General features: G+C 42.9%; 2 protein-coding genes across 4 annotated transcripts in view; both read left to right on the top strand.

Annotated features, from left to right (window-relative positions):
* Nucleotides 1–8,622: 8,622 nt before the first annotated feature.
* LOC109878422 (ADP-ribosylation factor 3) lies at nt 8,623–21,243 on the top strand. 2 transcript variants are annotated; one of them, XM_031794600.1, is made up of 6 exons: nt 8,623–8,677; nt 8,816–8,852; nt 9,822–10,062; nt 14,762–14,872; nt 15,625–15,749; nt 16,026–21,243. In XM_031794600.1, the coding sequence occupies exons 3-6, from the start codon at nt 9,915–9,917 to the stop codon at nt 16,185–16,187; spliced, it is 546 nt and encodes a 181-aa protein (XP_031650460.1). In that variant the 5' UTR covers nt 8,623–8,677; nt 8,816–8,852; nt 9,822–9,914; the 3' UTR covers nt 16,188–21,243. The 2 variants fall into 2 exon arrangements, with proteins under 2 accessions (XP_031650460.1, XP_020326242.1); XM_020470653.2 differs by lacking the exon at nt 8,816–8,852 and having other exon boundaries at nt 8,626–8,677; nt 16,026–17,451.
* Nucleotides 21,244–22,145: 902 nt separating this feature from the next.
* The window catches only part of LOC109878428 (receptor tyrosine-protein kinase erbB-3-like), a 34,029-nt gene continuing 31,958 nt past the window's right edge, over nt 22,146–24,216 (top strand). For both annotated transcript variants that reach the window (XM_031794598.1, XM_031794597.1), the window contains exon 1: nt 22,146–22,587. In XM_031794598.1, coding sequence (XP_031650458.1) covers nt 22,509–22,587 — 79 coding nt within the window. In that variant the 5' untranslated portion in view covers nt 22,146–22,508. The remainder of the gene's footprint in view (nt 22,588–24,216) is intronic.

The raw sequence follows: 24,216 nt of genomic DNA, 5'->3' as shown, positions 1-24,216 counted from the left end.
TGACAATTCCTTCGACCTCATGGCTTGGTTTCTGCTCTGACATGCACTGTCAACTGTGGGACCTTATATACGACAGGTGTGTGCCTTTCCAAATCATGTCCAATCAATTTAATTTACCACAGGTGGACTTCAATCAAGTTGTAGAAACATCTCAATGATGATCAATGGAAACAGAATGCACCTGAGCTCAATTTTCGATTCTCATAGCAAAGGGTCTGAATACTTATGTAAATAAGGTATTTCCGTTTAAAATATTTAATACATTTGCAAAAATAGCTAAAACCCTGTTTTTGCTTTGTCATTTTGGGGTATTGTGTGTAGATTGCTGAGAATTTAAAAAAAATGTAATCAATTTTAGAATAGGGCTGTAACGTAACAAAATGTGTAAAAAGTTAAGGGGTCCGAATGCTTTCGGAAAGCACTGCATAGGGGTAAGGTGACTAGGTGTCCACATGACATAGACTGACCAGGTGAATCCAGGTGAAAGCTATGATTCCTTATTGATGTCACCTGTTAAATCCACTTCAATCATTGAGGATGATTGAGGTAATTGAAACATGGATTGTGTATGTGTGCTACTCAGAGAGTGAATGGGCAAGACAACAGATTTAAGTACCTTTGAAAGGGGTATGGTAGTAGGTGCCAGGCACAACGGTTTGAGTGTGTCAAGAACTGCAATGCTGCTGTGTTTTTCGTGCTCAACAGTTTCTTGTGTGCATCAAGAATGGTCCACCACACAAAGGACACCCAGCCAACGGCAGGCTAGTAGTCAAAAATGGGTCATTGATGAAAGAGAATAAAGGACGCTGACACGAATTGTGCAGATCAACAGACAGCTGTAGGTAGTCAACTGACAATCCAGTACAACATTGGTGCCCAAAGACCCATAAAAGAATGCACAACTCATTGTACCTTGACACGAATAGGGTATGGCACGCCCGGCGACCTTACATAGTTCTAGTTCTTTCAGAAAAAAAACAAGAAACTGTGATTGCAGTGGCCTAAGGAACTAAAACATTGGACACTGGAGAATTGGAAAAATATTGCCTGGTCTGATGAATCTTGGTTCCTGCTGTTTCACGCGAATGGGAGGACTAGGGTATGGAGATGAGTACTGTAAGTGCATCCATCATGCCGCATGCCAATATTTCAGGCTGGTGGTGGTGCATCCCTTCATGGCAGCAGTCTATACATCTGCAAATGTATTTTTTCAGCAGGATAATGCCACAAGAATTCAGTTTACTGCAGTGGCCTGCTCAGTCACCACATCTCAATCCAATTGAGCATTTGTGGGATGAGGTGGAACAAGCTATTCGGAGTAGAGATCCACTACCAGACAATTTGACACAACTGTGGGAAGCATTAGGCCAGTCAACATGGGCCAGCATCCCTGTGGAGACCTTGTAGAGTCCATGCCCCGACGAATTGAGACTGTTCTGAGGGCAAAAAGGGGGGACAACTTAGGTCTTCCTAATGTTTTGTGCACTCAGTGTACAATAAACAGAGCAGCAACAGAGTATATAATGATTGTATGTGAGTGGGTGTGTAGAGTCAGTATAAATGTATGTGCGTGTTATGTGTGTGTGAGCAATTGATGGAGTGAGTGTTTGTGTGTTTGTTGGAGTGTCAGTCAGTGTAAAATGTGTAGTGACATGTCAGAGTGCAGCCATTGTAGCCATTTTGTTAGCTATTTAGTTAGCTATTTAGCTGTCTTATGGCTTGGAGATAGAAGCTGTTCAGGAGCCTGGTGGTGTCAGACTTGATGCACCGGTACTGCTTCCTGTGCGGAAGCAGAGAGAACAGTCTATGGCTTGTGTGGCTGGAGTCTTTGACAATTTTCACACCGCATGATATAGAGTTCCTGGATGGCAGGATGTACTGGGCTGTCCGCACCACTGTCTATAGCGCCATGGGATTGAGGGCCATACCAAGCAGTGATGCAGTCAATCAAGATGCTCTCAGGGGTACAGCTGTAGAACTTTTTGAGGATTTGAGGGCCCATGCCAAACCTTTTCAACCTACTGAGGGGGAAGCGGCACTGTCGTGCTTTCTTCACAACTGTGTGTGCGTGTGTGGAACATTTTAAGTTCTTAGTGATTTGGATACCGAGGAACCTGAAGCTCTCGACCTGCTCCACTGCAGCCCCGTCGATGTGGATGGGCTCACCCCCCTGTTAGGTATTGTCCACGATTAGCTCCTTGGTCTTACTGCTATTAGATGAAGCACAGTGATATCACATTAATTAATCTGTTGTATAAATAAACAAAATATCTGACATATATTCACATTTGAACATTGCTATGCTTTTAAATTGTTGAAAGTGCAGTCATCGACACTTGGATGACAACTAAACCAAAAATCCGACATTGATTTTGCATTGGAATTTGGCTGTGTTTTTAGATGGTTGAAAGCATAGTGTTAATCAATTGGAAAATTCAACTAAGGTCAATAAGCTGTCTTTTTAAATGGGTGAACGTAGGTTGTAATCTCATTGATCAATCTGTGAACCAAATATTACCCAAATACCCACGTTGAAATGACGTAGTGTGCCCTGTGGGAAGGCTACAGGCCTACTCCAAACAGGAGAGAGGGGGTTTGCACTCCAAACAGGAGAGAGGGGGTTTGCACTCCAAACAGGAGAGAGGGGGTTTTCACTCCAAACAGGAGAGAGGGGGTTTGCACTCCAAACAGGAGAGAGGGGGTTTGCACTCCAAACAGGAGAGAGGGGGTTTGCACTCCAAACAGGAGAGAGGTGGTTTGCACCACAAACAGGAGAGAGGGGGTTTGCACTCCAAACAGGAGAGAGGGGGTTTACACTCCAAACAGGAGAGAGGTGGTTTGCACTCCAAACAGGGGAGAGGTGGTTTGCACTCCAAACAGGAGAGAGGGGGTTTGCACTCCAAACAGGAGAGAGGTGGTTTGCACTCCAAACAGGAGAGAGGTGGTTTGCACTCCAAACAGGAGAGAGGGGGTTTACAGTCCAAACAGGAGAGAGGGGGTTTGCACTCCAAACAGGAGAGAGGGGGTTTACACTCCAAACAGGAGAGAGGGGGTTTGCACTCCAAACAGGAGAGAGGGGGTTTACACTCCAAACAGGAGAGAGGGGGTTTGCACTCCAAACAGGAGAGAGGGGGTTTGCACTCCAAACAGGAGAGAGGTGGTTTGCACTCCAAACAGGAGAGAGGGGGTTTGCACTCCAAACAGGAGAGAGGGGGTTTACACTCCAAACAGGAGAGAGGGGGTTTGCACTCCAAACAGGAGAGAGGTGGTTTGCACTCCAAACAGGATAGAGGTGGTTTGCACTCCAAACAGGAGAGAGGTGGTTTGCACTCCAAACAGGATAGAGGTGGTTTGCACTCCAAACAGGAGAGAGGTGGTTTGCACTCCAAACAGGAGAGAGGTGGTTTGCACTCCAAACAGGAGAGAGGTGGTTTGCACTCCAAACAGGAGAGAGGTGGTTTGCACTCCAAACAGGAGAGAGGTGGTGAGACTTGTTTTATGGCCACTTGCTTTATGCAGAGAGATGTGGTTGTTATTGAAGCAGGATATTGTTTCCTGAAATCATTACTTTTAATACTAAAGGAGAGAGGAATCGGGATAGAGAGTGGTGATTATACCATTCAGTCTCTTTCGTCTATGTATGTGTGTGCCTGAGATCATCTGTCCAGGGTTCACAGCCAAGGGAGATTCACTGCATCATGTGGTGCTGCTACTGAGAACGCTGTGTCCCTGTCTGTCTAAGACAGACACAGACAGACAAATAGACAGGGATATTGGGTGATTTACACAGTCATCCCACATACCATTCAGTGCCTGGTTAGATTTAAGATAAGATCATTCTCAGACATGCACATATGGGGAATATACTCACCATGGGATCCAGCTTGATCTTCGGGAGATTCAGATGGTCTTAAGCCTTCAATGATCAATATTAGTGTGAACATGTGTCCACTGATTGAGACACCCCTTAGGTAGACTGTGTCTGGATCAAGTGCGCTCGCTCTGGTATTTAGTGAGAGAATAGCAGAGAGGGGGAGACTAAGAAGTACTGCTATGGGATTGGAATGATAAGGGATAACTGGATTTCTGGATTGCATTTCTTCATTCCTTTATCATTTCACCCTGGAGCTGCTGCTACTGCTGTGAAGGGGAATTTCCTGTCACCGTTTCTACTCATGTGTAAGAGAGAGAGGTTGGACAGCCCTGGATCGCTTTGTCTTCCTCTCCTCTTTGTCTGTCTACCGCTGGCTCTGTCAGTCTCTCTCTGTCTCTACCTCGCTCGCTCTCTCTCCCACTCCCTATTCTTCTTCCCCTCCTTCCCTCTCTCTCTCCCCGTCTCCCTCTCTCTCTCTTCTCTCTCTCTCTCTCTCTCTCTCTCTCTCTCTCTCTCTCTCTCTCTCTCTCTCTCCGTCTCTGTCTCCCTCTCTCCTCTCCTCTCTCTCTCTCACTCTCTCTCCCCGTCTCCCTTGCCCACTCCCTCTCTCCTGTCCTCCCTCTCTCTCTCCCAGTCTCTCTCTCTATCTCTCGCTCCCTCTCTCTCTCCCCGTCTCCCTCTCTCTCTCCCTCCCTCCTCACTCGCTCTCTCCGTATCCGTCTCCCTCTCTCCTCTCTCTCTCCGTATCCGTCTCTCCTCTCTCTCTCCCCGTCTCCTTCTCTCCTCTCCTCTTGCTCTCTCTCTCTCTCTCTCTCCCTGTCTCTCTCTCCGTCTCTCTCTCCCCCCTCTATCTCTCTCTCTCTCCGTCTCTCCTCTCTCTATCCCTGTCTCCTTCTCTCCTCTCCTCTTGCTCTCTCTCTCTCTCTCTCTCCCCATCTCTCTCTCTCTCTCCCCTTCTCTCTCTCTCCCCGTCTCTCTCTCTGGCACTGAGGAGATGTATAGCTGCCGTCCTACGGGTTCCTGACCAGTTCTGCTATTTTGTGTACTTAATATTTCTGCCATCATTTCCTATGACCGCAAACAACTTCTGGACATCAGAACAGCGATCACTAGCCTCGATGTAGATAAAATGTCTACTTCAACGAGTTGGCAGCTGCGGATGTACTGCTCATCCCGTACCAGGCCCTAATCCCCGGGACTCCTGATTCTTGCTTACAAGCAAAAACTCAAACAGGAAGTACCAGTGACGAAAGTGGTCAGATGAAGCGGATGCTCAGCTTCAAGCAGACCACCATAGTCCCTGCGCCCAAGAACGCCAAGGTAAACTGTCTAAATGACTATCGCCTGCAGCACTCACATCTGTAGATATGAAATGCTTTGAAAGGCTGATCATGGCTCACATCAACACCATCATCCCAGACACCTTGGACCCACTCCAAATCACACACCGCCCCAACAGATCCACAGATAACGAAATCTCTATTACACTCCACACTGCCCTCTACCACATGGACAAGAGGAACACCTACGTGAGAATGCTCAGTGTTCAACACTGTAGTGACCTCTAAACTTATCACTACACTAACTTATCACTACAACTGTGTTCCTGCACACCACACCAACACCATCAGGACAACAGGACAACCAGGACAACATCCTCTCCCTCATCGTCAGCAAGACAAAGGAGCTGATCGTAGACTCCAGGAAATGGAGGGCCGAGCACACCCCTCCACACACATCAACACAGTCGTCAAGACGGCACGACAATGCCTCTTCCCCCATGGGGAGGCTGAAAAGATTTGGCGTGGACCCTCAGATCCTCAAAAAGTTCTACAGCTGCACCAATGAGAGCATCTTGACTGGTTGTGTCTTTGGCAACTGCTTGACATCCGACCGCAAGGCACTACAGAGGGTAATACATCACTGGGTCCGAGCTCCCTGCCATCCAGGACCTCTATACCAGGCGGTGTCAGAGGAAGGCCCTAGTCAGACTCCAGCCACCCAAGTCATAGACTGTTCTCTCTGCTACCACACGGCAAGTGGTACCGATGCACCATGTCTGGAACCAACAGAATCCTGAACTGTTTCTACCCCTGTGTCATTCGACTGCTCAATTGTTAGTTAAATTATTAACCAATAGCTACCTAGACTATCTGCATTGACCCTTTTGGCTATAACTCTTTTGACTCATCACATACCCTGCTGCTACTGTTTATTATCTATCCTGTTGCCTAGTCACTTCATAGTTCATAATAATATGTACATACAGTATCTACCTCGTACCACTACCTCGTACCTCGTACCACTGCACATCAACTAGGTACTGGTACTCTGTGTATGTAGCAAAGTAACCATCGTTACTCAATGTGTATTTATTCCATGTGTTATTATTAGTATTATTAGTATTTTTTTCTCTGCATTGTTGGCAAGTAAGCATTTCACTGTTAGTCTACACCTGTTGTTTACAAAGCATGTGACAAATACAATTTGATTTGATTTCTCTCCTGCTCCTTCCCCCTCTCTCCCTGTCTCCTACCATGCGGTCTGCAGACGCTGACACATGCACAGCAACACATTGACTGCCCCTAGAGTAATGACAACCAGACCCTGCTGAATTAAAAGGAGAGAGAAGGGGGGAAGTTAGGAAAGATAAAAGTCCTCGACGTTGACTGGCAGGATGATCGTACTGTATGTTTAACAGAAGACGATTCAGTATGTTTAGCTAGATTGAAAGATAGCCTACAGTAGATTGATGCATACAGTGGCTTCAGAAGCATTCACACCCCTTGACTTATGCCACATTTTGTTGTGTTTCAACCTGAATTCATTCATTCATTCATTATTTTTCTCTCACCCATCTACACACATATCTACTGTTGATATTTTACATTTATACATAAAGGCAAACTTTGTGAGAGAGGGAGAGCGAGAGGAGAAAGAGAGAGAGGATTTATAAAGTTTATTCTGTATAAATGCATAGCTCCAAAACATCTGCTTTACGACTGACTCCCCTTTAATTTTTGATGTGGGACATGCAGGGAGAGAGTCAGGGAGAGAGAGAAAACATTACCCAGAACATCAAAGCTCTCATCTCCTCTGCCCTCAATGTGCTCCTCAGCCCTCATTAGTTCTGCAAGCACAACCAACCAGACTTGTGATTGTGTTTGCTGGGGTGCACTCTGGCAAACACTTCAGAGGAATAGGCTCCTTTAAATTATAACTCCAACCCCCGTCCCCCACCCACCACCCCTGGTCGGCCCCTACCCACTGCGCTGTGCTGTAACCCCCCTATAACCTCCTCCGTGCTCCCAACACTCACAAACACAGGCTACGGCACACTCCCCCTGCATCCACTCCACCCTGCATCCACTCCACCCTGCATCCACTCCACCCTGCTTCCACTCCACCCTGCTTCCACTCCACCCTGTAGTCTGGTGTGCAGCTGCAAACATCTGCTTCACTCTTTTTCCTTCCGCCTCAACTGCTGAATTGATAAACACATCTATCATGCCCAGAGCCCCTGGCAGGCAGACATACTGTAGAAAGAAACACACTACTGGTAAATCAGCACGTAAAGAACTCACTCCTTTTGCCTATTATTAAAGAGCCTTTACTGTATATTCACAGACACTGAGTAGGCCTAGGACATAAAATCAAGAATTTTGAAAGACTTTGGGTTTTTGAATTTTGAAAGACTATGGGTTTTTGAATTTTGAAAGACTTTAGTTTTGAAATTTGAAAGACTATGGTTTTTTAAAATCATATTTAAAACAGAGAAAATACAGTGAAATAAGTTTATCAGATGCCTGTAAAAACATTAAAACCCACATAAAGCCGTTCAACTTATGGGCGGCAGGTAGCCTAGTGGTTAAGGGTGTTGGGCCAGTAAATTAAAGGTTGCTGGTTTGAATCCCAGAGCTGTCTAGGCACTTAACCCTAATTGCTCCTGTAGGTCTCTTTGGATAAGAGCATCTGGTAAATGCTTCAAAGAGAGTTTTTGAGAAAGACAAAGGCTTGCGATGGTATTGCTTTTTAATATGTTTGGTCTGGTCTTCATGAAAAATCACGAGTTATGTATTTGTTTGGTCCATGTCGATTCAGCAAAATTGAACTAAATCAAAATGGCCCCCTCTTGTGAGAGTGATTCAGTGTAGCTAAATGCTTTCTCTTCTCAGCTCATTGTCTCTGGCACACAACATCTCTGCCAAGAAGTATCCTTTGGCTTTGGCATCGTTTTAGCAGTTCCTCACTTATTTATTAAGGTGTTTCTCAGGTGAATTATTCTTATGTTTGCCTTTAGTCAAATGTATTTACTCTCTAATATCTTATAATATAACAAAAACTGTATTTTGTCTCTGATCTCTAACACACACACACACAAAACGTCTGACAAGCATTAATTGCATTACATGTACAGTAGCAGGGCAACTCGTAATCTTGATTAATTAAATACTAAAGCAGGGTTTTAATCACAAGGCATGCAAACCGCACAAACACTGCACCATCTCATGCCCTGACCAGAGTTGATGTTCTCAGTTTCAACTCAGAAGGCTAAATCAAGAGCAATCATTGAATTACAAACTCCCCATAAAAAACTAATAGTACATTTTCAACAACAACAACAAAAAATTTACTCCCAGCCTCCTGTCAAGATTTATTGACAGTGAAGGGAGCGCGTGATCGGCCCATGAAGTGATGAAGTGTACTTGGTTCTCTCATCATCGCGAGACCTCTGTCATTCTTGGCGTCTTCTCGCGAGAGTCAAACGCCACTGCCCGAATCCAGCTGGTACGGCTAAAAGAGGTAGGTGGGGATGAGATGGACATTTAGAAAATTATGGAACGTAAAACTGTTGAAATACAAGAATCGTGTCATGTCATTACAGAAATGAAACAACTATGTGTTGGTAGTGATTCTAGTGAATTAACTTCGTCCATACAGGCCACCTAACCATTGCGTCGTGTCGTGACTGGAGAAGGTGAGAATCATAATATGCCTATGGATGGAAATAACCATAGCATTTCTGATGTTTACAGTGTGACTGTCTACATGTGATATTTACTAGATTATTATTCGATTGAACCTGCATTTTTTTGTGGTGCGCAGTGTGCTTCAAAGATACAGGGTGTTCCACTCCACAGACCCTGGCGCATTTAGCGTAGGGTGCTGCCATCACTGCGAGTGCTCTTGCGCAACGACAGATGTGTTTTATAGTATCATATGTGGCCACTGCGATGCAGTGATTGAAAGATCTATGTATTCATCCTTGTATTTTTTTAACTAGGCTATTTAAATATGTTTGACTCAGAACAGAAGACTGTTGTTAGAATGCACCTGCTGTGTGTCTCCCTAGAACAACTTGCTTTAGGACTACAGCCTACTGTAGGGATGAAATAATATATTTCAATGTATAGATTATAACTACTATAAACCACATCATCCCAGCTCAACAAAGGATTGCGGTAGGTAGTGTGAGCCTACAACGTGGCAGCTCTTCTCACCAGTGTGCAGTATGCCAGCTGACTGGCCTTCAGACAGGTGGGCTTCCTCAGCCTGCCTGTAGAGGTGTGAAGTAGACTGTATTGCTTTTCCTCCGAGGTGGTTTGGAGCTGTTATGAGGTGTTAATGGGCTGAGTAGTGGTTGAAGGGCTACTGTGTGTCCTCTCTGTGGTTCTGACTCAGTAAATGTAAAAACTCACTGTTTGTTCAGCCGCTGACTTGCCATTTAGGCTATGGTTGAATTAGCTTATTCCAGGGTGTAACAGTTTTTTCCTGACCTTGTGACTTGGCCGGGCCTCCAGACTTTTGCCTGGTCAGGTCAGGAAAAACTGAGCCTTACGAATAATTCTCCCAATAGTGGCATGCAACTAGAGACCATTTTTCCTTGGTTAAGTTACAAGATCAGGAAAGACTCTGGGCCCTAACATCCAGCTTCTTTGCCCATCAGCTCTGTAGCAGTGAGTTGAGGTCTGACCAGCCAGCCAGTCACCAGCCAGTCAACCAGCCAGCCAGCCAGCCAACCACCAGCCAGTCAGTTACCATGGGGAACATCTTTGGCAACCTGCTGAAGAGCCTGTTAGGGAAGAAAGAGATGAGGATCCTGATGGTGGGGCTGGACGCTGCAGGGAAGACCACCATCCTATACAAACTGAAGCTGGGAGAGATAGTCACAACCATCCCCACTATCGGTATGGAAAGTCTCACAATGAAGGTCATTGGCTATAAAGGATGAGAGAAAAGTAAAATGTGTTGTCATGTAGAAATGTTACTTATCCTTGAAGGCCCAATGCAGACATTTTTATATCAATATCAACTAATTGCTGGGTATGTGTACAAATTACGCATAGACTCTGTACCAGTACCCCCTGTATATAGCCTCCACATTGACTCTGTACCGGTACCCCCTGTATATAGCCTCCACATTGACTCTGTACTGGTACCCCCTGTATATAGCCTCCACATTGACTCTGTACCGTTACCCCTTGTATATAGTCTCCACATTGACTCTGTACCGGTACCCCCTGTATATAGCCTCCACATTGACTCTGTACCGGTACCCCCTGTATATAGACTCCACATTGACTCTGTACCGGTACCCCCTGTATATAGTCTCCACATTGACTCTGTACCGGTACCCCCTGTATATAGCCTCCACATTGACTCTGTACCGTTACCCCTTGTATATAGTCTCCACATTGACTCTGTACCGGTACCCCCTGTATATAGCCTCCACATTGACTCTGTACCGGTACCCCCTGTATATAGACTCCACATTGACTCTGTACCGGTACCCCCTGTATATAGTCTCCACATTGACTCTGTACCGGTACCCCCTGTATATAGCCTCCACATTGACTCTGTACCGGTACCCCCTGTATATAGCCTCCACATTGACTCTGTACCAGTACCACCTGTATATAGCCTCCACATTGACTCTGTACCAGTACCACCTGTATATAGTCTCCACATTGACTCTGTACCGGTACCCCCTGTATATAGCCTCCACATTGACTCTGTACCGGTACCCCCTGTATATAGACTCCACATTGACTCTGTACCGGTACCCCCTGTATATAGTCTCCACATTGACTCTGTACCGGTACCCCCTGTATATAGCCTCCACATTGACTCTGTACCGGTACCCCCTGTATATAGTCTCCACATTGACTCTGTACCGGTACCCCCTGTATATAGCCTCCACATTGACTCTGTACCGGTACCCCCTGTATATAGTCTCCACATTGACTCTGTACCGGTACCCCCTGTATATAGCCTCCACATTGACTCTGTACCGGTACCCCCTGTATATAGTCTCCACATTGACTCTGTACCGGTACCCCCTGTATATAGCCTCCACATTGACTCTGTACCGGTACCCCCTGTATATAGACTCCACATTGACTCTGTACCGGTACCCCCTGTATATAGCCTTCACATTGACTCTGTACCGGTACCCCCTGTATATAGCCTCCACATTGACTCTGTACCGGTACCCCCTGTATATAGCCTCCACATTGACTCAGTACCGGTACCCCCTGTATATAGCCTCCACATTGACTCAGTACCGGTACCCCCTGTATATAGCCTCGTTATTTTATTGTGTTACTTTTTATTTTCTACTTTAGTTTATTTTGTAAATATTTTCTTAACTCTTTGTTGGTTAAGTTCGTATAAGTAAGCAATTCATGGTACGTTCTACACCTGTTGTATTCGTCACGTGACAAAAAACACTTGATTTGATTTAATGTAACAATTAAGTAACTGTCCGATGGTTTGTTGGTTTGTTTGTTAAAGCTTCGCAACAATGTTGCTACTAATCCATGCGATCCATAACGGGCGCGGTCCCAAACGAAAACAACCACGACCTAGCGCGATCACACCGATGATTGAGTTAAATACTTTATAAACTACACACACTGAAAACAAACAAAACTTCTGCAGCACAGCCCACACAATCAAACTGTCGCGCCACCCAAGAGCTCCTCCCCAAAGAGCTGAATGAGCTCTCTTTATTTCCTCCTTCCTTACTGCTCATGCGCTCTTAAAGTGGCAGCGCACGGTGAAAGCTCCATGCAGATTTCGCCACAACTGTAATAGATTTCCACAAAAAAGACTATTTCTTAAGAAATAATCTTGCTACGACTGTCTGGGAGTGGTTTGAGTGGAGAGGGGAAAACTGAAAACTAGCTGTTATTGGCAATGAGGTTTGGAACTCTCAGAGTCAGCTCTAGCCTTTTGGGGACCCTAAGCGAGATTTGGTTTTACAACTCATTTCAGTTTAGGGCAAATTTCCTGCAATTCTACAAAATTTGCCCTGACTCATGCCATGATATCTGAGTGAGAGTGACTAACGAAATCAATGGGGGCCCCCTGGAGATCAGGGCCCCTGGGCATGTGTCCTGCGTGCCTGGTTGGTATTTGGCCATGATTACTAGTTTAGAAAGCTGGCTAGACAAAAATGATTAGCCGACATGGCTAATTGATTGACAGTCAGTGACTGACATATCAAGAGAAAAAATGCTAATGCACAACCACATTTCAAACTTGCACATTGTGTCTTCTAATATTCTAACTTTCAACACTAAGTTGAGACTGAGTTCCTTCCCCCCAAAAAGTATGTTGCCGTTTTAAAGCAAGTTTTCTGCAGTTCCACACATTTTGCTATGGGGCAGAGATCATTTTTTAAGAAGTATAACTAAATGCATGCATTTTTCCATGGTGTGGAGATAATGTTTTCAGTTTTAAAGCTAATTTCCTGCAATTCTACCCATTTTGCCCTGACTTATGCCGTGTTAATGATATCTGAGTGAGAGTCACTAACAAACTCAATGGGGGCCCCATGGAGGTCAGGGCACCTGGGCACATGCCCTGTGTGACTGGTCAATATTCAGACATGATTACTACAAGTTTAGATCGCTGGCTAAACTAATTTACCAATCTAAAAATTGCTAGCTGAGTGACTGTCAGTGTCTTTGTTCAGTTTATTTTGCACAAATAGAAAGACAGTTTGTAACAGTAAAACAACAACAACAACAGCATGTGCAGGAGGAGAAACAAGGACAAAAGGACTTAGTAGCTCCCGTCTTAATGGTCATAAATCACACAGTCAGTGTCTGACATAACAAGAGAAATATTGTTGATGCACAACCAAATTTAAAACTTGCACCTTGTGTATTCTACTGTTCTAACTATCAACATCAAGTTGAGACCACAACTGAGTTCCTAAAACGGGGGCTAACACTTTGTGTTAGTTTCATCAGCTGTGATACAAAATACAGGACAAACTGAATTTTGACTGCATTGGCCTTTAATCATTACACACCTACAGCTGTTTATATGGCATTTATAACACACACACACAGCTCTTTATAAGGTGTTTATAACATACCTACAACAGTTTATATGGCATTTATAACACACACACAGCTCTTTATAAGGTGTTTATAACATACCTACAGCTGTTTATATGGCATTTATAACACACACACACAGCTCTTTATAAGGTGTTTATAACATACCTACAACTGTTTATATGGCATTTATAACACACACACACAGCTCTTTATAAGGTGTTTATAAAATACCTACAACTGTTTATATGGCATTTATAACACACACACACACAGCTCTTTATAAGGTGTTTATAACATACCTACAACTGTTTATATGGCATTTATAACACACACACAGCTCTTTATAAGGTGTTTATAACATACCTACAGCTGTTTATATGGCATTTATAACACACACACACACAGCTCTTTATAAGGTGTTTATAACATACCTACAACTGTTTATATGGCATTTATAACACACACACACACAGCTCTTTATAAGGTGTTTATAACATACCTACAACTGTTTATATGGCATTTATAACACACACACACAGCTCTTTATAAGGTGTTTATAACATACCTACAGCTGTTTATATGGCATTTATAACACACACACACACAGCTCTTTATAAGGTGTTTATAACATACCTACAACTGTTTATATGGCATTTATAACACACACACACAGCTCTTTATAAGGTGTTTATAACATACCTACAACTGTTTATATGGCATTTATAACACACACACAGCTCTTTATAAGGTGTTTATAACATACCTACAACTGTTTATATGGCATTTATAACACACACGCACAGCTCTTTATAAGGTGTTTATAACATACCTACAACTGTTTATATGGCATTTATAACACACACACACAGCTCTTTATAAGGTGTTTATAACATACCTACAGCTGTTTATATGGCATTTATAACACACACACACAGCTCTTTATAAGGTGTTTATAACATACCTACAACTGTTTATATGGCATTTATAACACACACACACAGCTCTTTATAAGGTGTTTATAAAATACCTACAACTGTTTATATGGCATTTATAACACACACACAGCTCTTTATAAGGTGTTTATAACATACCTACAGCTGTTTATATGGCATTTATAACACACACACACACAGCTCTTTATAAGGTGTTTATAACATACCTACAACTGTTTATATGGCATTTATAACACACACACAGCTCTTTATAAGGTGTTTATAACATACCTACAACTGTTTATATGGCATTTATAACACACACACACAGCTCTTTATAAGGTGTTTATAACATACCTACAACTGTTTATATGGCATTTATAACACACACACAGCTCTTTATAAGGTGTTTATAACATACCTACAACTGTTTATATGGCATTTATAACACACACACAGCTCTTTATAAGGTGTTTATAATATACCTACAGCTGTTTATATGGCATTTATAACCACATACTCCTTCCCCTGCTCAGGGTTTATAACATACCTACAGCTGTTTATATTGCATTTATAACACACATGCTCCTTCCCCTGCTCAGGGTTTAACGTGGAGACGGTTGAGTATAAGAACATCAGTTTCACGGTGTGGGACGTGGGTGGCCAGGACAAGATCAGGCCGCTGTGGAGACACTACTTCCAGAACACACAGGGTAAGTATAGTGGGAGCTAATAAGCGTTTAGCTCAGCAGGCTAACACATTCTTGTGACGTGTAAGCTGAGCAGGAGAGCTCTATGAGGTCTGCAGCACTGCTAGGTTTCTGTTCAACCTGATCATTTATTGCACACACCTGGTGTCTAAATCAGTCACAAATTATAGGGGAAGAATGAAAGGAAAAAGCGGTGGAACTGGCTTTGAGATTTGAATTTGAGGGCTATAGGCCCACGCTGGGACAAAGACTGGCACTCCAGACCTATGACACATCCAACACAGTGATGTATTGGGCTGACTCACACTCTGGTTATAGACATTTGCATACTGCCCTTGGAACATTAAAGGTAGAGTCAGCGAAATTACATAGATGCAGGAAGTGAACAGCATGGTGGGTACATTTTTGCAACAACTTAGAATGTTGAAGTGCGAGGCTCAACTTCTCCTCTGTTTTGGTCCCGTGGCTACCACATTGTAAAGGCCTGATATGAACCAATGCAGCTGCACAGATACTGTGTGTGACTGTGTGAGAGCCAAGCCTTGTATCTCACTCATCTCTATATCTGTGGTGCTGCAGGTGGCAACGTCATTTCGCTGACTACCTTTAACCTGTTCATTCTGATAGAGGGGGATGTCAGACAGTAAACCTTGGTCCTCATAGGGTCTGTAGTGTTGTTGACAGGCTTGTTCCGATTCCTGGTTGCTACCTTGAGGGTATGCTGTGTGTTGAAGTCAGGTCTGTTGCGGTTCCAGGTCTGATCTTCGTGGTGGACAGTAATGATCGTGAGCGGGTGAATGAGGCTCGAGAGGAGCTGATGCGGATGCTGGCTGAGGATGAGCTACGAGACGCCGTGCTTCTTATTTTCGCTAACAAACAGGTATGGACAATAAAGTGCTTATTCTATTCTATTTTATTATATTAAAATTGCCTCACTCACCATGTATTTGTATCTGTTACCTGTGTCTAAATCATGTGCTTTTCCTCGCTACCTGTCCTTCTGTTTACCTATGCTTTCCTTACACCTATCCTACTCTCTCATGTGCTTTCCTTACACCTATCCTACTCTCTCATGTGCTTTCCTTACACCTATCCTACTCTCTCATGTGCTTTTCTCCACTCCTATCCTTCCATCTTTACCTCACGTCCTATGTAGGACCTGCCCAATGCCATGAACGCAGCAGAGATCACAGACAAGCTGGGGCTCCACTCCCTACGTCACCGTAACTGGTACATCCAGGCCACCTGCGCCACCAGCGGAGACGGCCTGTATGAGGGCCTCGACTGGCTGGCCAATCAGCTGAAGAACAAGAAGTGAGTGGACCAATCAGTGGAGAGTGAGGAGAAACCTTAGTGTCAGCTCTTGAATCAAAAAGTGGTAGTTGGTTTTAGTTGATCCATTAAGTGAAAAATCCTGACATGGTGGGAGTGAAATGTGATTGGTGTGTAGGAAGGGGACTTAAAGAGAATATCCCTATTGCTTGAGGATCCATATCCCCATTCCTTGAGGACATTTTCAGCCTGTTGTCAACTATTACAAATGGTTAGCGCTGTCCAGCTGCGGGCCATCAATGTCAATACATTAACCTTAATAATAACATTTAAAAAGTATTTAGCAACACCATTGATTGATTATTTATTTCAGAATGGACAATGGCAATGTTAGTTTGGTTTGGAACACAGTATTATGCATGGCCATACAGTAAAAGATCTCTTGGAAATGAAGTTTGAAATGAAATCTGTCTAATGTTATATATTTAGCCAGTCTTCTGACACTATTCTCTTTTTACACTAAAATTGCTACTGCTGGTTGGAGCAATGCAGTAGTGGTAGATATAAATGAACAGTGACATAGGTTTGTGTAAAACACGTCCAATATGCAAAAGCATGCTTTTTTCTATGTCAACTGTATATTTACATGTTTTGCTTAACAAGTACAAACATACAGTATCAAAAGTTTTGGACACACCTACTCATTCACAGGTTTTTCTTTATTTTTATTATTTTCTACATTGTAGAATAATAGTTTAGACATCAAAACTATGAAAGAACACATGGCATCATGTAGTAAGCAAAAGGGTGTTAAACATATTTATATTCTTCAAAGTAGCCACCCTTTGCCTTGATGACAGCTTTCCACTCTCTTGGCATTCTATCAACCAGCTAGTGAGGTAATCACCTGGAATGCCTTTCAATTAACAGGCGTACCTTGTTAAAAGTTCATTTGTGGAAATAATTTAATTCTTAAACCGTCCTAGAGGACGGTTGAGCTAATGTAGGCTAATGCGATTAGCATGAGGTTGTAAGTAACAAGAACATTTCCCAGGACATGGGAAATACAACATTTTGAACAGAAATGCAATGGTTTATTGGATCAGTCTAAAACTTTGCACATACACTGCTGCAACCTAGTGGCCAAAATCTAAATTGCACATTGGCTGGAATAATACATTATGCCCTCTTGCATTTCAAAGATGATGGTATTAGGATATTATTTATACTATGTTCTACATTGTAGAATAATAGTGAAGACATCAAAACTATGAAATAACACTTGTGGAATCATGTAGTAACCAAAAAAAGTATTTAAGAAATCTAAATATATTTTGGATTATAGATTCTTCAAAGTAGCCACCCTTTGCCTTGATGACAGCTTTGCACACTCTTGGCATTCTTTCAACCAGCTTCACCTGGAATGCTTTTCCAACAGTCTTGAAAGAGTTCCCACATATGCTGAGCACTTGTTGGCTGCTTTGCCTTCACTCTGCAGCCCAACTCATCCCAAACCATCTCAATTGGGTTGAGGTCGGGTGATTATGGAGGCCAGGTCATCTGATGCAGCACTCCATCACTCTCCTTATTGTTCAAATAGCCCTTACATAGCCTGGAGGTGTGTTTTAAGTAATTGTCCTGTTGAAAAATAAATGATAGTCCCACTAAGCGCAAACCAGATGGGATGGCGTATCGCTGCAGAATGCTGTGGTAGCCATGCTGGTAAAGTTTGCCTTGATTTCTAAATAATTGACTGACAGTGTCACCAGCAAAGCACCCCCACACCATCACACCTCCTCCTCCATGCTTCACGGTGGGAACCACACATGTAGAGATCATCCGTTCACCTACTCTGCGTCTCACAAAGACATGGCGGTTTGAACCAAAAATCTCAAATTTGGACTCATCAGACCAAAGAACATATTTCCACCAGTCTAATGTCCATTGCTCAATGTTTCTTGGCCCAAGCAAGTCTCTTCTTCTTATTGGTGTCCTTTAGTAGTGCTTTATTTGCAGCAATTCAACCATGAAGTCCTGATTCACACAGTATCCTCTGAACAGTTGATGTTGAGATGTGTCTGTTATTTGAACTCTGTGGAGCATTTATTTGGGCTGCAATCTGAGGCTGGTAACTCTAATGAACGTATCCTCTGCAGCAGAGATAACTCTAGGTCTCCTTTCCTGTAACGGTCCTCATGAGAGAGACAGTTTCATTGACTGACCTTCATGTCTTAAAGTAATGGTGGACTGTAGTTTCTCTTTGCTTATTTGAACTGTTCTTGCCATAATATGGACTTGGTATTTTACCAAATAGGGCTATATTCTGTATACCACCCCTACCTTGTCACAACACAACTGATTGGCTGAAACACATTAAGAATTAAATAAATTCCACAAATTAACTTTTAACAAGGTACTCCTGTTAATTGAAATGCATTCCAGGTGACTACCTCATGTAGCTGGTTGAGAGAATGCCAAGAGTGTGCAAAGCTGTCATCAAGGCAAAGGCTGGCTACTTTGAAGAATCTCTAATATAAAATATATTTTGATTTGCGTAACACTTTTTTGGTTACTACATGTAACCATAGTTTTAATGTCTTCACTCATGTTCTACAATGTAGAAAATAGTAAAAATAAAGAAAAAACATTGAATGAGTTGGTGTGTCCAAACCTTTGACTGGTACTGTACACCTGTAAGAATATATGTGACATTTACCTGAAACTAATCATTGTGGTTGATATGTTCAATTGTAGATATCAGCATTCGTTTCTGGACTGATTTGTATAGATGTATGAATATAACATTACAGCTTGTGTATTACATTTCCTACATTGATTTTGGTTTGGTGCGACAATTGTTTTTGTGGCCTTATACAGTATCACTAGTGTTGAAACCCCTTGCACCCTGATGATGGTTTGTGTGTGGGACCACAGTTGTTGCTAAATATATCACTTCATTTCCATCCTTTAACTCAGTTGAGTCTGTGCGAGATTAATTATAATTTGTTGATGTTATATTACTGTAACAATGCAATTACTTAACATTCCAATTAATAATGTGTGTTAAAAAGCATTGAAACAAGGTTCAGTTATAAATGTAAATACTCAAAAATGGATTGACGATTGGATCCTAGTCATGAGTACATATGTATTGGTGAGTATGTGTCCGGTGATACTAGATCAATACAAATGGCAACATTCAACTTGTGTTTCTTGGAAACATTTTGATTCCACGTCTTCAAATCGAGTTAGGACTTTTTTTGAGTTTTGGGGTGTTCAGAGGTCCCTATTCACCCCAGCCCTCTCATACCACTAGTCCATGTCCGGTCCCTGCAACAGCCCTGTGTTTCGAGCCCACTCCCCCCCAGCTCCAGCACTGGCCCCCTAACCAAGCCCCCGTCCCAATCCGCCCCCCACAACCTTTCCCCTCCATCTCCAGTGCTGTGTCTCCAGGGGTGTGACAGCAGTATGTGGGTCAGAGAGAGCTGCTCCCTGGGCTCCTGGCCCCCTGGGCCCCCTGCAGGCCAGCCACAATAGCGGCCCCAGGGCGGGTGCCATAGCTGGGATTTTCTTCCGTAACCGGGACACCCCTCGCCCAGGGCACAGACACACTGGCAGCAGCCCCACAATCAATTCATCAATCTGCTGAAGGGAATGGCGACCAGCCTGGATGTGAAGGCCATGCAGAGGACTGGGGACTGGAGCATCAACCTGCCTCCACACACAGCCTGGCCCCGGACTGACAGACAGTCAGAAAGGCGGACACGCTAGGGCCACAAGGGATAATGATGATTCTCTGGTGAAGAATCTGACGAGGTCTGGCGACAGAAGCTTGGGCAATCATGGAGCCATCATAGTAGTCTGTCATGGAGCCATCATAGTAGTCTGTCATGGAGCCATCATAGTAGTCTGTCATGGAGCCATCATAGTAGTCTGTCATGGAGCCATCATAGTAGTCTGTCATGGAGCCATCATAGTAGTCTGTCATGGAGCCATCATAGTAGTCTGTCATGGATCCATCATAGTAGTCTATCATGGAGCCATCATAGTAGTCTGTCATGGAGCCATCATAGTAGTCTGTCATGGAGCCATCCCACACATAGTAGTCTGTCTAAAATAATAGTCTGTAGTCTGTAGATAGAACCTCAGATGACAGATTCAGGACTGGCTGACACCTTTCTACTTTCTTTTTTTTTTACAGTAACAGAAGGCTGTTCTTTCCATTTCCCTTACATCTCTATCTGCTATTAAAAATATTCAAAGTTAAGAGTTGACCCTTGGAGTTGAAAAGTTAGGAAAATTCTGTAATAAACTCAGTGATAAAAACTCTGAATATTGTGTTCTTATGCAACACCATTATAATAGTTAGAAAATGAATTTTGTGTATGTGACATGAATGGCTAAATGTGTATAACATGCTTAACGTGCAATATTTGCTCGAAGTTCAGCTAATGAACTTCAGAGGCTCTGTGTTCCATGCAGAGGAAACTCAGAGTGCTGGCCTCTGTCTCCCCCTGCTGGATGTAAAATATATTACATGGATTTATTTTTCTTTAACCAGGCAAGTCAGTTAAGAACAAATTCATATTTTACAATAACGGCCTAGGAACAGTGGGTTAACTGCCTTGTTCAGGGGCAGATAGACAGATTTGATTTGACCTTGTCAGGTCGGGGATTCGATGGAGCAACCTTTCTATTACTGGCCCAACGCGCTAACCACTAGGCTACCTGCCGCCCCAAAATCAAGGCACAGCTATGGGATGTACGCACAAAAATGAGGTACTGCCTGTCTGATGTAAATAAATAAACACTGAGAGAAATGTCAAATGGTCACATCATGCTGCCACTAGATGGACCCACTATTCAAATGTTCAAATATCTATGTAACCAGTACTTTTAACATATCTGTTTGATCAAGGTAGCGACTATGTTTACAAGCTTGTTGAAACGCATCTATAAATGCTGTATTACGTGTCTATGTAAGTGTTATAAAGAGCTTTATAAGTGTCTATAATGCATGTAAATCAATCAAATGCCACTGTTCCAAAACATTTTCAACCTACTATGTTTTGTCTAAGAGTGTGAATATATCTTTACATCAATTGATCTACCCAGTCCTTAATTATGGAAATGGAGACAACAACGCTGTGTTACGTATTCATCACAACCAGATATGTATTTCCTGCCCTCCATGCCACATGACATGGAATGTTGGCCCTATGTTGGCCCTTCTCTGTTCTGAGTTGTGTGTTCTGTGTTCCATTCGGTTGGAATGAAGCATAGATTCTACGTTCTGGGTTTGGGTTCAGAAGTCACTTAACCATTTGACACTGATGCCATTGTGACAGGCTGCTCCATACGCATCAAAGCAGGACTGATTAACCAGTTGACAGGGCTGGAGGACAATATTGCTCTTCACTGCATGGAGAGACAGTACAGCCACTCAGACCCTTTAATCCTGTTACTGATTGAAAGTAACACTGGTCCAAAATAGTCTACATGGAATGTAAATAAACAGATTTAGGATGATGCTAAATAATGTTATTGTATTGTTTCAGTAGCCTACTAACCTTTGCTTACAATGTATTTTCATGGATTATCAAGCATGCTGTTATTAGCCTCCATGTTAGGATTCTGACCAATTAGAGTTTTCATTTTAACCATAGGCTACACACAAGACTAGATTAAAAAACTGGTTTATTACAATATTATAATAAACATCATTACTGTGAATTGAATGACACATTTTTCTAGATATTATTGTATTTAAAAAGGGCCTATTGAAATCATCTACAGTGTTTTCATATATTTATAAATTAGATTAGGCTAATCCTGGACCTTTTATTTATTTTGCAAATATTATAGTAATGTTTTACAGTAGTCACAGAATGAAACAGCCACGAGCGCTCACAAGCAACGAGCACTGATTGGTAAACCAACTGATCTGGCCAATTAAGTGCCTATCTGGTCTGTATCACCGCGAGGGGTGAAAGCTGAGCGTCAAAATACGTGTTCACTTTTGCCAAACTCTGTCTGAATTGACGCACCATATCGGAATTTTTTCACCGCCCATATTCACTTATCTAATAATAAGATCATGTTTCTGCGTCAAGTCAATCTGCCACTTTAAAAAGGCTTCTTATTAGAGTGAAATTTAAAGTAATCGTGGTACTGAAACGTGGACCTATAACTGTAGACTTGAGTCTCGAGTCTTATGAAGATCAACCTTGAACTTATAATTTGTTGAAGTAGTTTTTACCTTTCCCCAAAAAAGTATCGAACGAGTTGAGGACTTCTTGAGGATTAAACCGACCTGCGCTACTGTATTCCTGGTCATGATTATTATTGGGTTGGTTTGGACCTAGGCATGGACCGTTTGCAGATGTCCGTTCTGTGTATTGTAATTCTAACATGTCTACAGCCCACGTCGTCTCAAACGCAGGAAGGTAAGTGATTTTATGAATGTTGATATGTGTCACTAAATCAACTACAAAGTTTGCATATATACAGTGCATTCGGAAAGGATTCGGACCCCTTGACTTTTTCCACATTTTTTACGTTACAGCCGTATTCTAAAATGGATTAAATAAAAAAAAATCCTCATCAATCTAAGCACAATTCACCATAATGACAAAGCGAAAACAGGTTTTAAGATATTTTGGCAAATTTATATATATAAAAAAACTGAAATACCTTATTTACACAAGCTCAGGCGCATCCTGTTTCCATTGATCACCCTTGAGATGTTTCTACAACTTGATTGGAGTTCACCTGTGGTAAATTAAATTGATTGGACATGATTTGGAAAGGCACCTGTCTATATAAGGTCCCACAGTTGACAGTGCACAGTTGACAGTCAGGGCAAAAACCATGCCATGAGATTGAAGGAATTGTCCGTAGAGCTCTGAGACAGGATTGTGTGGAGGCAAGATCTGGGGAAGGGTACCAAAACATTTCTGCAGCATTGAAGGTCCCCACTGCAAGAACACAGTGGCCTCCATCATTCTTAAATGGAAGAAGTTTGGAACCACCATGACTTCCTAGAGCTGTCCGCCCGTCCAAACTGAGTAATCAGGGACAAGGGCATTTGCCAGGGAGGTGACCAAGAACCCAATGGTCACTCTGGGAGATGGGAGAACCTTCCAGAAGGACAACCATCTCTGCAGCACTCCACCAATCAGGCCTTTATAGTAGAGTGGCCAGACGGAAGCCACGTGTAAGTAAAAGGCACATGACAGCTCGTTTGGAGTTTACCAAAAGGCACCTAAAGACTCTCAGAACATGAGAAACAAGATTGAAATTTTTGGCCTGAATGCCAAGTGTCACGTCTGGAGGAAACCTGGCACCATCCCTACGATGAATCATGGTGGTGGAAGCATCATGCTGTGGGGATATTTTTCAGCGGCAGCGACTGGTGGGAGACTAGTCAGGATCGAGGGAAAGATGAACGGAGCAAAGTACGGAGAAATCCTTGATGAAAACCTGCTCCAGAGCGCTCAGGACCTCCTTCCAACAGGACAATGACCCTAAGCACACAGCCAAGACAACGCAGGAGTGGCTTTGGGACAAGTCTCTGAATGTCCTTGAGTGGCTCAGCCAGAGCCGGGACTTGAACCCGATTGAACATCTCTGGAGAGACCTGAAAATAGCTGTGCAGCGACGCTCCCCATCCAACCTGACAGAGCTTGAGGGGGATCTGCAAAGAAGAATGGGAGAAACTCCCAAAAATACAGGTGTGCCAAGCTTGTAGCGTCATACCCAAGAAGAATTGAAGTTATAATCGCTGCCAAAGGTGCTTCAACAAAGTACTGAGTCTGAATACTTATGGAAATGTGATATTTAAGTTTTTGGGGTTTTACTTTTTTTTTAAATCTAAAAACCTGTTTTTGCTTTGTCACTATGGGGTATTGTGTATAGATTGATTTGGGGGAAAATGATTTAATTCATTTTAGAATAAGGCTGTAACGTGACAAAATGTGGAAAAAGTCAAGGGGTCTGAATACTTTCCGAATGCCCTGTAGTTATAAACCAGAAGATCAATTCCATGTGTATTGGCTGTAGCCTGCAGGCTACAT

The sequence above is a fragment of the Oncorhynchus kisutch genome, linkage group LG17 (genome assembly GCF_002021735.2).
Source record: "Oncorhynchus kisutch isolate 150728-3 linkage group LG17, Okis_V2, whole genome shotgun sequence".
NCBI lineage: Eukaryota > Metazoa > Chordata > Actinopteri > Salmoniformes > Salmonidae > Oncorhynchus > Oncorhynchus kisutch.
The sequence above is the reverse complement of the archived record's forward strand: the minus strand, read 5'-3'. Positions and strand labels throughout refer to the sequence as shown.

Coding starts and splice junctions, on each gene's coding strand:
- LOC109878422 (XM_031794600.1), top strand. CDS start 9,915: ATGGGGAACATCTTTGGCAACCTGCTGAAGAGCCTGTTAGGGAAGAAA. Junction 10,063..14,761: donor CACAACCATCCCCACTATCG/GTATGGAAAGTC, acceptor TCCCCTGCTCAG/GGTTTAACGTGGAGACGGTT. Junction 15,750..16,025: donor TTATTTTCGCTAACAAACAG/GTATGGACAATA, acceptor CGTCCTATGTAG/GACCTGCCCAATGCCATGAA.